At 45.8% G+C, this 16,594-nt stretch overlaps 2 protein-coding genes across 4 annotated transcripts in view; both read right to left on the reverse strand.

Annotated features, from left to right (window-relative positions):
* hectd2 (HECT domain containing 2) overlaps nt 1-8,647 on the reverse strand; it is a 14,413-nt gene extending 5,766 nt beyond the window's left edge. For both annotated transcript variants that reach the window (XR_012960815.1, XM_076140461.1), the window contains exons 1-17: nt 8,191-8,647; nt 7,376-7,505; nt 5,030-5,168; nt 4,712-4,814; nt 4,439-4,528; nt 4,141-4,205; nt 3,916-3,961; nt 3,700-3,809; nt 3,392-3,540; nt 3,049-3,172; nt 2,750-2,846; nt 2,157-2,264; nt 1,747-1,879; nt 1,148-1,236; nt 958-1,022; nt 776-869; nt 71-145 (exon numbers count right to left, since the gene is read on the reverse strand). Coding sequence is in view for 1 of the 2 variants with exons in the window: in XM_076140461.1 (XP_075996576.1) it covers nt 71-145; nt 776-869; nt 958-1,022; nt 1,148-1,236; nt 1,747-1,879; nt 2,157-2,264; nt 2,750-2,846; nt 3,049-3,172; nt 3,392-3,540; nt 3,700-3,809; nt 3,916-3,961; nt 4,141-4,205; nt 4,439-4,528; nt 4,712-4,814; nt 5,030-5,168; nt 7,376-7,505; nt 8,191-8,244 (1,671 nt within the window). In the remaining variant the exon portion in view is untranslated. The remainder of the gene's footprint in view (nt 1-70; nt 146-775; nt 870-957; nt 1,023-1,147; nt 1,237-1,746; nt 1,880-2,156; nt 2,265-2,749; nt 2,847-3,048; nt 3,173-3,391; nt 3,541-3,699; nt 3,810-3,915; nt 3,962-4,140; nt 4,206-4,438; nt 4,529-4,711; nt 4,815-5,029; nt 5,169-7,375; nt 7,506-8,190) is intronic.
* A 2,321-nt stretch (nt 8,648-10,968) lies between these two features.
* LOC142990642 (polycomb group RING finger protein 5-A-like) lies at nt 10,969-16,413 on the reverse strand. 2 transcript variants are annotated; one of them, XM_076140486.1, is made up of 10 exons: nt 16,269-16,413; nt 14,482-14,553; nt 14,179-14,393; nt 13,124-13,220; nt 12,831-12,886; nt 12,681-12,743; nt 12,285-12,457; nt 12,100-12,198; nt 11,785-11,874; nt 10,969-11,214 (listed from the first exon to the last, which is right to left on the reverse strand). In XM_076140486.1, exons 3-10 carry the CDS (start codon nt 14,291-14,293, stop codon nt 11,167-11,169), a joined length of 741 nt encoding a protein of 246 aa, XP_075996601.1. In that variant the 5' UTR covers nt 14,294-14,393; nt 14,482-14,553; nt 16,269-16,413; the 3' UTR covers nt 10,969-11,166. The 2 variants fall into 2 exon arrangements, with proteins under 2 accessions (XP_075996601.1, XP_075996600.1); XM_076140485.1 differs by having other exon boundaries at nt 14,179-14,397.
* Between the last annotated feature and the right edge of the window lie 181 nt (nt 16,414-16,594).

Genomic DNA, 16,594 nt, shown 5'->3' on the forward strand with positions numbered 1-16,594 from the left:
TTCACATTCAGGAAACAAAATTTGATTATAATAACACAGAAATTTGGTGAGAGGGGGCGGAGCTTCATACTTGGAAGGTGAGGTAGAAGTCTTCCTCTACGTTTCCCTCGTAGCTCAGCAGCTCTGCCAAACCATTAGCCAGCTCCTACACACACACACACACACACACACACACACACACACAGACACACACACACACACACACACACACACACACACACACACACACACACACACACACACACACAGACACACGGCCATGTGCTGGATGTGAATGTGATAACCCAACTGCAGATGAAGTTAAATTTAGATGCAGAAGATTTGGAGGCTTTGGGAGAGCAATCATTTGACTCTGGTTCCCTCTAGTGGCTGAGGCTGAAATGGAAAGATATGCAGGAGAGAAACAGTTTTTACATATTAAAGTTTCTATCTGTGTTTACCTTGATGGTTTATTTGAACTGAACACACTGATTCATACGCACACACATGCATCACCTCGTGTCTCTAGAGATCCGCCCAACACTTCTTTGTTTACTTGTTTGCTGCTCTCTGTTTGGCTTCTGATCAAAGCTTGTATATATAAACATTTAATCAAACACTTAAAGTTACAGTTAAAGCATTTGTTTGATGACATCAGCTGCTCTTGCGTCTCCTGCTGCAGTGAGCTGTTCTTACCACTAGATGGTGACATTTATCACAGTAAAGAAACGTGACCGTTCAGCAGTCATCACTCTGACTGGGATTCAAACCAAAGACTAAACATCCTCAATCTTACCGGCATAATCAGCTGCAGATCTTCCAGGGTGGCCGTTGCCATGCCAACCAGGGAATTTTGATCACATGGTATAGTAGGTGGGGTGAGGAGCTTCCTGTAAGGAAAGGGCAAAGGTCACTTTGGAAACTGCATGAACGCGCACAAACACACACACACACACACACACACACACACACTGGTACCTGTAGCAGTACAGAGGAAAGTGGATGTCCAGAGCGATGCTGTTGTAAACTGCTAAGCCCATCAGCTGTTCCAAGCAGGTTAAGGAGAAACGAACACACACAGATGCACGTGTGTGTGTGTGTGTGTGTGTGTGTGTGTGTGTGAATGTGTGTGTGTGTGTGTGTGTGTGGATGTAAACATGAAGGATACAGTCCCAACTAACTGGAACTCTGAGTAGTTGTCACATTTCCAGCTGCTGAACCAATGACAGCCTGAATCCTTCAGGTAGGAAAACATCCCTGAACACACAAACAACATGACATCACCCATCTACAGCCAATTACAATGAGGACCATGCATCATCTGCTGAATGCAGCAATCAATCAATCAATCAATCAACCGCTTAATCGGTCATCACATGTTTCTGTCTATAAGGTCTTTGATCCCAACAACTACAAGATCACAGATGAACAGGAGAAAAGAAGGAGGGGGAGAGGAGGAGGGAGGAAGGAGGAGGAGGAAGAGGAGGAGGAGAAAAGGGAGGAGGAGGAGAAGGAGGAGGAGATGAGGAAGAGGAGGAGGATCAGAAGAGGAAGAAGGAGAAGGAGGAAGAGGAAGAACAGAAGATGCAGAAGTAGGAGGAAGAGTAAGAAGAGGAGGAGGAGGAAGAGGAGGAGGAAGAGGAGGAGCAGAAAAGAAGGAGGAGGAGGATGAGGAAGAGGAGGAGCAGAAAAGGAGGATGAGGAGGAGCAGAGGGGGAAGGAGGAGGAGGAGGAGGAGGAGGAGGAGGAGGAGGAGAGTCCCCTTACCAAAGTCAGTGTTGAAGATCTGCCTAAGCAGAAGCAGGAACCACTCTTTGGTCAGACCGCCCATATCAAGCCCCGCCTCCCCAACAAAGGTCACCCTTAGCTTCTTCTTCAGGTCGCTCCTCTTCCTCATCAACTGCAGGGGGTTTGGGGTGCAAAGTAAAGTCACTGGTGCAAAGCATTCCAATGGAAATCTGAAAAGTTGTAGTGGTATTGTTCTACTTCTGTTGGGCTGAATGCCATTTAATGTTTTCCACTTTGCTGCTGTAACAAAGTTCAGACCAACAAAGGGTTAACTTCAATGTTTGGAAAGATCTGGAACGGTTAGGGAAAGTCTTGGAAGGTGTGTGTGTGTGTGTGTGTGTGTGTGTGTGTGTGTGTGTGTGTGTGTGTGTGTGTGTGTGTGTTCTGACCTCATCCAGTGAGTCGCTCAGCAGTTGTGCTCGTCGTACTTTAATGTTTAGGAACAACAGATTCATGTCGACTCTCTGCCTGCGAGAAACTTTACTCACCAGACTTTGCTGCCCACCAGACACACACACACACACACACACACACACACACACACACACACACACACACACACAGTTCAAGTCTGTATATTTGCACAAAAGAGAGTTCATATATTTTTGTAAAATTCCAATTCCAGAAAAGTTTACAGTTTCTTATTGGTAAACAAGGAACGGTCCTTCCAAATGTGTGTGAGTGAGAGTGCGTGGGTGTGCTTGTGTGTGCATGTGTGTGTGAGTGAGTGAGAGTACGCACATGTGTGTGCATGTGTGTGTGTGAGTTTGTGAATGAGAGTGCGTGGGTGTGCTAGCGTGTGCATTTGTGTGTGAGTGAGTGAGAGTGAGTGAGTGAGCGTGTGCTTGTGAGTGAGTGAGTGAGTGAGAGTGGGTGAGTGAGCGTGTGCTTGTGTGTGAGTGAGTGAGAGTGAGTGAGTGAGCGTGTGCTTGTGAGTGAGTGAGTGAGAGAGTGTGTGTTTGCGTGCGTGTGTGTGTCTCACTCTGGCCTGCTTGATCATCTGCTGCTCTGAATCTTTCTGGATGATAGACTTTTTCACCACTGTGGACAGGATGAAGGGAAACTGGCAGAAAGAAAACCTGAGGAGCAAAATAACAACACAATAACAACACAATGAGACCAGCTCCAGTTTACTTTACAACCTGATGTGAGGATGTAAAGATCATTCATGATTAAACTGACAGGTACACAGGTTCAATCAGCTGATCAGTCACAATGTCATCACGGCTGCACACACACACACACACACACACACACGCACGCACACCCACACACTGTGACCTGTTGGAGTTGCCGTAGTTCTGCCAGGTCCTGTATTCCTCCATGAAGTCCACGTGCTCCAGGGCCATGTTGTAGAAGTCGGTGAAAGGCATGATGGGAGGAGAGGAGATGCTGTTGGCTGCATCTGATGAAGAGGAGGAGGAGGAGGGTTAAAAACAATTGTGCAAAAATAAATACAGAAATACAAAAACGGTGTCAATACAGTCAAATAACTTCAAATAACAGATCAATATATATAATAATACATCATAAATATACATTCTGAAAGATAAGAACAACAAATAAAAAAAGGTTGCTAGAGTGTGTGTGTGTGTGTGTGTGTGTGTGTGTGTGTGTGACTCACTAAACAGTGCGAGCACTTTGGTTGCTGATGGGATCCACCATGAACACTTGTTGAGAGGAGGAAGTTCATCCAGTTCAACAGGAAACAGACGAGTAGAAATGAAGTGCAGGAGACGTTCAACCAGCTGCTTAAAGCGCCTGACAGACAGCCTGCAAGCACACACACACACACACACACACACACACACACACACACACACACACACAGTAATGATGATGACCAAGGCACTCACTCACTCACTCACTCACTCACTCACTCACTCACTCACTCACTCACTCACACACACACACACACACACAGGGTCTTACTTTTTAAGCCAGTGAACCAGGAAGTGATGGTCGGCCTCAGACAAGGCTGCGATCTGCCTCAACAGGTGAGCATAGATCACAAAGGTGCTGGTGCTGGAATACAGGGAGTTCTACACACACACGCACACACACACACACACACAGAAACTGTCACTGTTTCTTAAACTGTTACCCCACTACCCTGTGCGTGTGTGCGTGTGTGTGTGTGTGTCTCACCTGAACCAGGATGAAATAAGCTCTCAGGTCATCTTTAGTTCGTGGCCTGAAAATAAGAAGACAGACTGTAACTCATAGCTCCGCCCCCTGGCCAAACTGACCAATCACCATCTCCATCTCGTGCTTATTTACTAGGACCTAAGGGAGAAACGTATTGCTGTAATCCCTATAGAAGCCAGCTGGTGGCAGTAATAAGCAGCAAAGTTAAAGTAAAGGGAGTCTCACCCCTTCCACTCCCTCAGCAGGCTGTTGATGATTCCTTTCAACACGGACTTCTGGATGTCCTGAGGCTACACACACACACACGCGCACACACACACACACACACACACACGCGCGCACGTACACACAGAGGACAGATTTTAGTGACAATCTCTGATTCATATGGCACAAAGAGTTTGAACTCTAATGGATGATGATGTAAATGGTCATTACATCACCTTCCTGTTCAAGAGGTGTGTGTGTGTGTGTGTGTGTGTGTGTGTGTGTGTGTGTGTGTGTGTGTGTGTGTGTGTGTTCTCACTGTATTGGGCAGTGCGTCATAAACAGCATTGACAAACTTTGCGTTAACTCCTGAGTCATCTATTGTTTTAAAGGATCCATTCGCCTCACGCTGGGAGAGAGAGAGAGAGAGAGAGAGAGAGAGAGAGAGAGAGAGAGAGAGAGAGAGATTTTTATAACGTCACAGACATATTCATCTTACTTGGATTTGTAATTGAGTTTCAGATCACAGTCCAGTGTGTGCATGTGTGCGTGTGTGCGTGTGTGTGTGCGTGTGTGTGTGTGTGTGAGATACCTTGAAGGCAGCGTTGATCTCGATGAAGGAGTCAAACGTTGTCAGGAAAAACTCTCTGACCTCCTTCCAATCACCTGATTGGATGGCACGCTCCATTTCCTCCCTAGTCACACACACACATACACACACACACAAACACCTCATGCAGGATGCAACTCAAACAGATCAGGATATTGATCCAGATCCAGTGAGTGAACTAGGTCCAAGGACACAATGACTGTAGAACTCTCTGTAGGTCACATGTTAATGGTACGGATTCAGAGGAAGAAGTGTTATGTGTGTGAGTGAGTAAGGTCCACATCAGGGTCAGGGACTCACTGGAACTCTTTGGTGGTTTTGGTGCGTAGAGGGATGATGGGGTCACAAGGAAATGGAGCTTTGACCTCTGGAGGTAAAGTGTCGATGGAGATACGCTGCTTCTGACGGACTTCACTGCAGATCGGAGGAAGCTCTCTCACTGGATGAGAGCCCAGGGGTAGAGAGAGAGAGAGACAGAGAGAGAGAGAGAGAGAGAGAGAGAGAGAGAGAGAGAGAGAGAGAGATCACTGACGTACTAGGTGTGTTTGAGAAGGATGGCAGGTGTGTCATCCATCCTCCTTCTCCTTCCTTTCACTTTATATTTAGCTTCCTATTGTGTCTGTCTCCATGGTAACTGTCAGAAGCAGGCCTGCATAGGTGCATTGAGGGAGCTGAAGATAAACAGGAAGAGGTTTCATTCTGTCTTCCAGCAGCTTTGAGAAAGAGAGAGACAGAGACACAGAGACACAGAGACACAGAGAGAGACAGAGAGACAGACAGAGAGACAGACAGAGAGACAGACAGAGAGACAGAGAGAGAGACAGGTAGAGAGACAGAGAGAGAGACAGGTAGAGAGACGGAGAGAGAAAGAGAGAGAGAGTCAGAGAGAAAGTCTGTCTGACTGTGACCCTGCTGGAGGAACGATGAGGGATGCTGTGGGGTCTCGGCCCCTTAGTTCCAGTGAAGGGACATCTTAATGCTTCAGCTCACCAAGACATTTTTGAACAGAACAGTTTGGGGAAGCCTCTTTTCTGCCCCAGTTCACAAAGCAAGGTCCATAAAGGTTTGGTGTGGAAGAACTTGACTGGCCTGCACAGAGCCCCGACCTCAAACCCATCCAACACCTTTGGGATGAACTAGAACAGATCCAGCATCAGTGTGAGACCTCACAAATGCTCCTCTGGATGAATCCAAACTTCCACAGACACACAGATCTAGACGAAGCCTTCACAGAAGAGTGGAAGCTGTTATACTGTAGCTACAAAGGGGAACCAACTCCATAGGGTCAGATGAGGTATAGGGTCCATATATCCACAGGGTTAGAGTAAGAGTAAGAGTTAGAGTTAGAGTTAGAGTAAGAGTCAGAGTTAGAGTTAGAGTTAGAGTTAGTGTTAGAGTTAGGGTTAGGGTTAGGGTTAGAGTTAGAGTTAGAGTTAGAGTTAGGGATGTCATAAAAGCTCCTGTTGGTGTAATGAGTCGGTGGCCAAACCCTTTTTTGTTACTGCTTTCAGTCCTTAATGCTCAGGACAACTGAAGACCTGAGGTCTCATTCTTGCATGAAGTTGTAGTCAGTGTTTTTGTTTACCTGTGGTTCTCGTTTCATTCTCATGTCTATATCATTTTATTCTTTTTTGGATATATTTTGCACATCCGTTGTTCCCGCACCTTGAGTCTGAGTTGCTATGGGAACAGTTTCCCCCTGGAGTTAATAAATGCCCTTCATCCTCTTCAACCCCCCGCCCCCCCTTTTGTCAGCCTGTCCTTTGACCAATTACGTCCTGACAGCAGCGCGTCCTGGTTGTCACGACACCCTTTAATCAGGAGGGCCACCTTCACTACCTCCTCCTCCTCCTGTCACGTTTCTGAGCTCTTGGCGTTGATGTGAAGAGGATGAAGAGGACCCCTCGTCTTCTTTGCTGTTTGTGTCATTTTATTTGTCAATGTTGTTTGTTCCCTTTTATTGCAAGATTTCATAACAATTGCCGTCACTTACTGTGTGAAGTCTTCTGCTGCTTGATTTCATTTCTATGTTCACATTTTCTTCTTTTTGATCTTAAATCTTTGGAGTGAAACAAATCCACTAAAGTTCACTTCTACAGGGGAATGTTTGAGCTCATAACACTGGAAGTTATTCAACAGAAATCAAGGAAAAGTGAAGCTGAGGGAGTTTTCTCATTAAACTTCTGCCCTCTCCATTGCTTCATTTTTATTTCCCTGTTACCATGACAACATGGCCGCATAAACACTATGTGAGCTCAGCATATACAGTCACTACATTGTAAACACAGGAAGTAACACATCATTACTGCCCATGACTCAGCGAGTCAGTGAAGGCAGCGCTGAGGTAAAAGGAGGATCAATATGATGTAATGAGGATGATGATGATGAAGCTTCCTGTCCTGTGTTGGCTTGGCAGCGTTTGTGTTTATTTCCTCAGCATGTTAAAGTGAATCATTCACACTGTAATGATTGTATTTAATGCAGCGCCTGATCTATATTTATTCAACATGGACACCATCAGCAAATCAGAACGCTTGTCTGTCAGCTTGAATTTAAAGCCACTGAAATCTTTGATTTTTAACTATTCTTCTTCTTCTTCTTCAGATTTAGGGGTCTGTGGTTCCGAGTGAGGGGCCCTGAACTCACCGTGCCGGAGCCCCAGGGGGCCCACTGTGCTGCTTGTGAAGCCCCGCCCCCGCGTCTCCCTCCTCTGGTTCTGTGTGGTGAAGAAGTTGCTAAGCAACGGGAAGGACTGCTTGGCTCCTCGGCCCAAACCCTGGCACAGGAAATGACATCATCAGCAGACGATTTATTCAAAATCAATTAAACCCAAGTTGTGAGAAATGTTAATGTTGCATTAATTCCTGCCGTATCTGTTTTATATATAGTTACATAGTTATATAGTTATAGTTACAGTTATAGTCGTATATATCTGTATGAGGTCCTAACGGCTGTTTGGAGCTCAGCAGGTTGAGATGTTTCCAGATGAACATCGTGTTTATTGGTGAACGTTCCTGCTTCACTCTAAACACAGCGATGACATCATTATTTCATCTTTCTTATGAAACATGATCACTTTTTCCACACAGAAACAAAAATCCTGCTTCCCTTCTGAACCTCAGCAGGTTTTTCAAACTAAAACACTTTAATGTTGCATAACCTTCAATCCAACTCATTCAGTTCAAATGAATACTTTTGTCCAAATACTTTGGAAATAAGAATGGAGAAGCATGTTATTGATTCCTCACTCTAAACTAAAGAGCAAACAGTCGGATTCTTTCTAACATGGACCACAAAACTATGATATTGAAAACGCTTAATTACGTGATGCTGTCATTATTAGAAGATCTATGTGAGAAAACATCTGGGTGGAGGTGAAAGCTGCTGACGTCACTCTATGAGGGAAAACACATTTAACTCTTTAGTGCCTGAAAGAAGAAAAACGATGTTTGTTTTCTTACCACAGCAGCGCAGATGTGACTGATCGGAGGCAGTTTGTCTGAATGCTCGTCCATCTTCGGACCGATGAACGATTATTAATTCCCGGTTCAGTGAAGGTCAGCCAGAGCGCTCCTCTTCCTCATGCACATCACCATCATCGTCATCATCATCATGATCGTGATCGTCGTCGTCGTCATCATTCGTTATTTCACGAAATACACAACAACGATCACATCGTCACCAAATAAAGCAGCAGACAGGTGGGAGCTCCGAGCCGAGCCAAGCCGAGCCGAGCCGAGCCGAGAGAGGCGAAGACAGACGAAAGTTCCCCAAAGAGGAACGGAGTTTAAGTTTTAAATCCGGTTTAAAACGCGTCACAGTTAGTGGAGAGAGAGAGAGAGAGAGAGAGGGGAGAGGAGGAGAGGAGAAATAGCGCCATGTTTGGAGGAGGAGGAGACATCAAAAGGGGGGAGGAGAGAGAGAGGGGTGGGGGAGAAGGGAGAGAGAGGAGGGGGGAGAGAGAGAGGAGGGGGGAGAGCGACAAAAGAGAGAGAGAGAGAGAGAGAGAGAGAGGGAGAGAGACAGAGAGGGAGAGAGAGGGAGAGAGAGAGAGGAGGGGGAGAAGGGAGAGAGAGAGTGTGTGTGCCTATATGTATGTATGTTGTGTATGTGTGTGTCTGTGTGTGTCTGTGTGTGTATCTATGTATGTGCGTGTGTGTGTGTGTGTGTGTGTGTGTGTGTGTAACTTTAACCTGCAGCACTGAGTGGGTCAGTACAGTTTCAGAAACGGGATGTTTGATCTTTCACTCATGAGAGGAAGCGGAGTCTTGATGTTGTTTTGAGTTTGTTTCAACATTAAGAAAAGTGTAATATTGGATTATCTTTATTTTCCTTTTATATAGTTAATATCTTGAGTATGCTGATGGATGTCATTTTTATGCCGCGGTTGGAGAGTTGCATTGTGGGTAATGGAGTTCTTCGGAGGAAACCGTAGAGCAGTAACCACTGTGCCGCGGCACACTAGTGTGAGAGATCGCGTCAGGTGTGCCGTGGGAAATTATCCAACTTCACTTAATTTGTCGTATTAGGATTTCTTTAATGTGAAAAATGTGCCTTGGCTCAAAAAAGGTTGAAAAACACTGAGGCGAGGCGATGCGGTGCGGTGTGCGCGTGTGTGTGTGTGTGTGTGTGTGTGTGTGCGTGCGAGCGCGTGTGTGAAAGAAGCGGTGGTTTATGCAGTTACTGAACGATCGCCACAAGATGTCGCCAGTTCGCTTTATAGCCGTAACATACTGTTGGCGGAGTGATACGAAGTGAAGTTCAGCTTCCGTTAAGTTCGGAGGTCTGACTGATCTAATGATTGACAGCTCACTGCTGTGAATCAGTAAAGTACAGTAAAGTAAAGTACAAGACCTCTGCATTGATGATGATGATGATCGAGGCGGGAGGAGGCTTTTATTGTGAAACCACATTTTGAACAAGAAATGTTTTGAAACATAAAAGCTGCATTGTCACTTCCTGTTCACATGATGTGCTTCAGATGTGTGTGTACTATTAAAATACTACAGACACACACACACTGAATTACTTCACGTTTCCTGTTTATTCCTCTGCACTCACGTTTTTTGCGACTGTGTACTTCTTTTATTAAATCAGCTAATAATCTGTATATATTGCAATACATTTCAGCTGTTCAGCAGCTGTCGGGAAACACACACACACACACACCCAGACCATGTTACATGAGCTATGAAGTTAAAGCATGTTTCACATATGTATGACATGCTGTCACACACCTGCTGTCATAAAACACGCACACTTCCTGTCAGAGGCGTCTGTCATCTTTCTATTCCAGAAAAACACCTGTTTCTCAGTAACACACACACACACACACACACACACTTATATGCTGATGAATCAGTGAATCAGTCTATTTCTGTTTCACTTCATGTTTCAACGTGATGACAGAGTTCATATTACACTTACCATGAATATTTGTGTTTGTGTGTTTTTAAACTCTGAATATGATCAGACAGACAGACAGACAGACCGACTGTGACAGTGCTGGTAGTTTCCTTCTGTTTCCAGTCATTATGCTAAGCTGGACTAAAGCTGAGCCCCCCCCCCCACACACACACACGCACACAGAATGAACACTCTTACACACTCCACCTCTTGGCCTCTGGCCTCCTTTAACATCTGAATGACCTTTGACCCACAGCCGTGTGCAGTGATGCTGTCACTCCTTTGGTATCTGGGTCAGTTGTCACCCGTCTGACCGGCTCGTGACACATTCCCCAAAAAGGAGCCGAGTGACAGCGAGAGATCAGCTGACAGTGAGCGAGCTCATCTGAAACACGACATCATGGTGTCAGAGGTCAGAGCCATCTGGCCTCCACCTTCACCACCCAGAGCCGCAGTACCAGGAGAGGCCAGCAGGCGAGGAAACAGCTTCACTCTGTCTCTGATGATGTCATCAGGTCATCTAATCAGGATCAGCTGATCACACGTCTGCACTTACATATTGATGAGGACACAAACTTCCATCGTTAGCATTAGCATCATGGGTGTAGAATCAGGCTCAGTCTCCTCACACATGGCATCAGGCTCAGGCTCAGTCCTCTTATATTACGCCTCAGGCTCAGTCTCAAAGGGACAAAGTGATTGTAGAGCCCAGAGGGAGGAAGTGGACAGACGAGGACACGTGAAGTGGACAGACGAGGACACATGTCCACCATATTAGCTTTGTTAAATTACAAAATGTTTCTCTTCCAACAAATAAAAACGGACAAAATCTTTCTTCAGTCGTAGAAAATCAACATTTAATCTACAGGTGAAGATATCTGAGGCACAAACAAGATGTTATATTATTCTATAGAGCATCAAACTCTGTACCTTCATCTGAATCTGTACAAAAATACATTTACTCTGTCCCTGTGTGTGTCTGTGTGTGTGTGTGTGTGTGTGTGTGTGTGATCCTCTGCTCTAGCTTCTGTTCAGCCAAAGTCGATCCGTGGTCGATACTCCAGAACCATGGGATACGTCTGGAAAGCAAAGCCAACAGGAAACACGAGTGAAAAACCAAAGCAGCTACAAGCAGCATCATGTTAACCTTACACTGAGTGAAAACGCAGAGTGAATTCTGCTGCGTTGCATGATTGGTTAGAGGTTCTGGATAAACTGGTGAAACTGGATCCTGCAGCTGGAAGAAATGTGTGCGCGTGTGTGCGTGTGTGAGTGTGTGCGTGCGCGCGCGCGTGTGTGTGTGTGAGTGTGTGTGCGTGCGTGCGTGCGTGTCTGCGTGCATGTGTGTGTGTGTGAGTGCGTGTGTGTGTGCGTGCCTGCGGGTGTGTGTGCGTGCTTGTCTGCGTGCATGTGTGTGAGTGCGTGAGTGTGTGCGTGCCTGTGTGTGTGTGTGTGTGTGTGTGTGAGCGTGTCATTACTGCAGCTCTCTGCAGGTTTCCACTTGTTTTGTTCTTTTCTCTCCTCGCTCATTGGCTCTCATTGATGATGGATCAGATGATCCACAGAGGATCAGACATATTGGTTCTGTAAACACACACGCACACACACACACACACACACACACACAGAGGAAGTGGGCACGGCCTTACGCTGTGTCCGTGCAGCCTCCATCGAGTCATGTAGATGAACTCCAGCGTGTGATCGCGTCCCATGATCTCCCCGTTACACAAGACGTCCAGCTGAACACACACAGGAAGCAAACAATAAAACCAAAGGAAGTGACATCACAAGGGACAGTGTCTGTGTGTGTGTGTGTGTGTGTGTGTGTGTGTGTGTGTGTGTGTGTGTGTGTGTGTTTAAACGCTCTCTGTACCTTGAGATAAAGTTTGTTGTGATTTGGTGTTATATAAATTAAAGTTAATTGTGTGTGTGTGTGTGTGTGTGTGTGTGTGTGTGTGTCTCACCTCATAAGAACTCGGCAGCTTGAGCTTAAGACTGAGAAACTTCTTAATTGTTCCCACGGTTACGCGACTGGAGCAACGGATGAACCTCTTCATTAGATCCTGATTGGATGAAAGAAACCTGATTAAATAAGATGACACACACACACACACACAGACACACACACACACACACACACACCACAGACCGTGACGCTCGCCGGCTCGCCACTCTGTCCCGTGTTGTTTTGCAGACAGTCCAGACAGACCGCGATCTGAGGGTCACTCCTGTGGAAGTCTTCATCACCACCATCACCATCATCACTGTGACAACCTCCACCAGCATCAGGAAGGACGAGCCTCTGACACCTCAGGATCTCTACTGCAGGTCACACACACACACACACACACAGACAGCAGGGAATTCCATTACATCACAATCAGCTGGTAGAATTTTCAAGAACCAAGATTTTTTTGTTTTTTGTGGCTTGAGACATTTTTGTGAACTTTCTCATTCACAGTAGAAGTTCGGTGAACTGAAGGTCCTGAACCCTTGTGTGTGTGTTTGTGTGTGTGTGTGTGTGAGCTCATATGTGATGTCTCACCCTGTGTTCCGTGTTCTTTGGGCTGCTTCTTCCTCCAGAACTCAAGCTCCTGTTGCTCCTCTCCTGGGGCACAGACACAGAAAGCACACACGTTTACACACACACACACACACACACACACACGTGGGGCCGACTAGGACACAAACTCACTTTGTCTGAGTCCTGGAACCAACTTGAAGATGATTTCCTCTAGAGTGTTGTCAATCCTGAAAGAGAGGAAGAGTGGAGGAGGAGGAGGAGGAGGAGCTTTGTTTCATCTTCAGTGAGGAAATCGTTTTTGTGAAACAACAAAGTGTTCATCATTACATCATCAAAACAATAATTCAGATTCTCATTCTCCATCTCTTGGACAAAAACATTGAAACGGATTGATGATGATGATGATGATGATAATTATGAAGTATTCTGAAGGAGGATAGTGATGATGAGGAGGATGAGATCACCTGAGCATCTCCAGTGGGTTTGTCTCATGCACCTGAACACCACACTTAGGGCAGTCGTTACTCTCCTCGAAATGCTGCACAATACAGCTCTTACAGACTGAACACACCCAACACGTGGAGACAGAGAGGGAGGGAGGGAGAGAGAGTGAGAGGGAGGGAGAGAGAGAGAGAGGGAGGGATGGAGAGACAGAGAGGAGGAGAGGGGAAGGAGACAGAGTGAGAGAGAGAGGGAGAGAGAGAGAGGGAGGGACATAGAGAGAGTGAGAGAGGGAGGGATGGAGAGACAGAGAGGAGGAGAGGGGAAGGAGACAGAGTGAGAGAGAGAGAGAGAGAGAGAGGGAGGGACATAGAGAGAGTGAGACAGAGAGGGAGGGAGGTTGAGAGAGAGAGAGAGAGAGAGAAAGAGAGAGAGAAAGAGGGAGAGAGAGAGAGTTTTTTATTTTCCGCACCAAAATAAAGTACAAATACATTTAGCAAAACGTATTTTGAAATGTATTTAGATTGTAAATGTATGTTAAGTAGCTGGTTCACAAGTTGGCCAACTTTGCTAGCTGTTTGTGTTGTCTTAAACATTGGTGCTGTCTCTTCCTGCTGTAATCAGATTACTAACATACTTATTGATCTGCTGACTGAACCTGATGGAGTCAGAAGGTTTGTAGCAGGAAGTAAAGTGATGCACCTTCATTTGGTTCAATAACATCTGTAGATAACTAATGTGGTTTAATATCATCATATTATAATTCTTTATTCCATAGAGTAATGGCTGTAAGCCTGGTGTTACCATGGTGACACATGTATGCAACATACAGTCAAAGCCTTCTTACATCACTGTACTGAAGGTCCAAAATGAAATGAAAAAATGTGTTTGTGTGTGTGTATATCTCTAGTGTGTGTGTGTGTGTCTCTACAGTGCGTGTGAGTGTGTGTGTTTGAGTGTGTGTATCTCTACAAATGTGTGCATGTGTGTGTGTGTGTGAGTGTGAGTGAGTGTGTGTGTGTGTGTGTGTGTGTGTGTGTGTGCATGTGTGTGTGTGTGAGTGTGTGTGCGTACTCACAGGTGTGTAAACACTCTGTGACTGTGGTTGGTTTGATCAGATAACCTCTGCACAGGTCACAGGTGATGAAAGGGTTAAAGTCTCTGACCAACTGCTTCCTTCCTTTGGCGGCCATGTTAGCCAAGTCGGGGTCAGACAAAGGTAACGGTCTGTGGTTCAGATCAGACAGTCACCATGGTGACCAGTCACAGCAAAGGGGCGTGTGGCAGCACTTCCTGTCTTAGATGGAAGGTCATGTTTCATCCACAGGTCAAAAGTCAGCAAACGATCGCATGTTGGTGACGTCTGCTTGGTTGAACTCACAACAGTGTGTTCATCATCACCATGACGACATTGCTGCTGCTGCTTCATTCATAGTGTGAGTTGACCTTTGACCTTTGAGAGAGAAGATAAGATGTTTCAGTTTTTTCTGAACTGCTGAAACCCTGAAGCTCATTCTCTGAACCCTACCTCAGCAGAGGCAGAGGAGGAAGAGGATGAGGAAAACAGGGACAGTCATTTAAGTTGATTGTTCATGAGGGAAGCAGAACAAAGAGACCGACCAGATCTGATCGGATCCTCTGGACCTTCAGAGAGGAGAACAGCTCTTTGGTTCCATCATTGGAAGTTTACTGAATACATTTGTTTGTTTGTTTCAGTTTAGAGGTAAGCAGGTAAAGTCCACCACTGTTTTCACTGTGTGTGTGTGTGTATGTGTGTGTGTGTGTGTGTGTGTACTCTGGTAGGACCTTTGACACATCCCTGATCTGGTCCATCAACACAAAGACTGTGTTGGAGACAAGGTGAACTTTGAAAGGATCCAGCTGGTGTCCTTCAACACAGCAGGTGCAGATGGGTGTGTCTACCTATTATGTTATAACTTATATATATTTACTGTATTTGAGCATGGAATATAGGACATCAAAAATAGAAATTAACCTTTTCTGTGAATATAAAACAATCTTTCTGTTAATACTAACATCACTGTACACAAACTGCCATTATAGCATACCAGATCCTAACCCACATCCTAATCTAGACCCTAATCCAGATCCTGGCAGTGTGAAAGCCTGCAGTCACTAGGATCGTACCAGAATCTGAGCTGTATTTACTTGGACACTGAAGAACAACAAAATTACAAACACTACATGAACCCTGAGCCCTCCTATGATGTATAATTCATTTATTATGCTTTACAAATGCTGAGAAAAATGGCCCCATTGCTGTTGTGCTAAGACAGTGGCACAAAATGGCATCCAAATGGAACAAAGTAGCTAGTTACACAGCAGCAGCGTGTGAAGAGTTAAAGAGGAAGAGGGCCACCGTGTTCATGTCACTTTGAACACTTGACTCGACTTCTTGTCGGGCCAGTTTGTTGCTAGCTAGGATACTTGGCGTAGCTGGGCTCTGTGACACTCTCGGTCTGTGATCAGGTCAGAGGTCAGAGAACTGACTGACCAATCAAACGTAACAAAATCAGGTCATTGTTTTAAAACAACATTAAAATGGATGAATCAAAGCAGGACGAGTCCAAAGTGAGCTCACTGATCCTCAGACAGGCTGAACTAATCAATCACAGATCAATGATTTCATCACATTCAGATGTTTACACTGTTTATTTTTTTTACAACACAAATTAAAAACAAACAACACACACAATAGTATGACGAAGCAAAATACCTCCCACATGATTGATTGAATGTCACAGGACAGATGCAAAGTACACACACACGGAAACTCAGCTTCACTTCAGCTCGTGCTGTAGAAACCGAAGTACGCAGCTCAGAAATCCCCTCCACACATACACACACACACACACACCTACGTCATCCATGTCAAAATAACATCAATGGACGACAGAAACACTCAGATTTATAACACATGTACCAAATGTATATACACACGCGCCCAAATGAGTGCGCGTGCTCGTTTGCTGACCCACGCACACACACACACACACACACACGCACGCACACACATCGACAGTAAAAGTTGCGGGAGCTTCGTACGACGCGGACGGGGCGCGCGCAGGCGGTTAGACGTCAGTTTGCGTTAACATGAAGCGGAACGAGGGGGGGCGGGCGGGGGGGGGCACAAACAAAAAGTCTCACCTCCGCCTGATGCCGTGAACGCGTCCACCATGACACCGGCAGCTCCTCCTCTGCGCGTGCGCGTGACTGCGCGCGCGTGTGAGTGTGTGTGAGTGTGTGTGTGTGAGAGACAGAGCGAGAAAACGGAGCGCCGAACACGGAACTGTGGCTGCGGTCCTCCCAGCGCCGGGGGGCGGGGAGCGGACACGGACACACACACACACACACACACACACACACACACAATCAATGTTGAATTTGGTTTCATGTAAAAAAAAAAAAACTACACAAACATGAAGTTAAAACTGTCTTTGTTTTAATTTCGACTGTTTAGAGGGGATCTAAGA

This window comes from Genypterus blacodes, unplaced genomic scaffold (genome assembly GCF_046128005.1).
Source record: "Genypterus blacodes isolate CSIRO-AG114 ecotype Tasmania unplaced genomic scaffold, CSIRO-AGI_Gbla_v1 ptg000628l_1, whole genome shotgun sequence".
In the NCBI taxonomy this organism is placed as follows: Eukaryota; Metazoa; Chordata; class Actinopteri; order Ophidiiformes; family Ophidiidae; genus Genypterus; species Genypterus blacodes.

What these genes read in the sequence shown, in the direction of transcription:
- LOC142990642 (XM_076140486.1), bottom strand. Translation starts at nt 14,293, where the DNA reads ATGGCCGCCAAAGGAAGGAAGCAGTTGGTCAGAGACTTTAACCCTTTC. An exon ending in AACCCACTGGAGATGCTCAG is followed by an intron (nt 12,887 to 13,123) that starts GTGATCTCATCC and finishes CCTCTCTTTCAG; the next exon opens with GATTGACAACACTCTAGAGG. An exon ending in CAAAGAACACGGAACACAGG is followed by an intron (nt 12,458 to 12,680) that starts GTGAGACATCAC and finishes TGTGACCTGCAG; the next exon opens with TAGAGATCCTGAGGTGTCAG.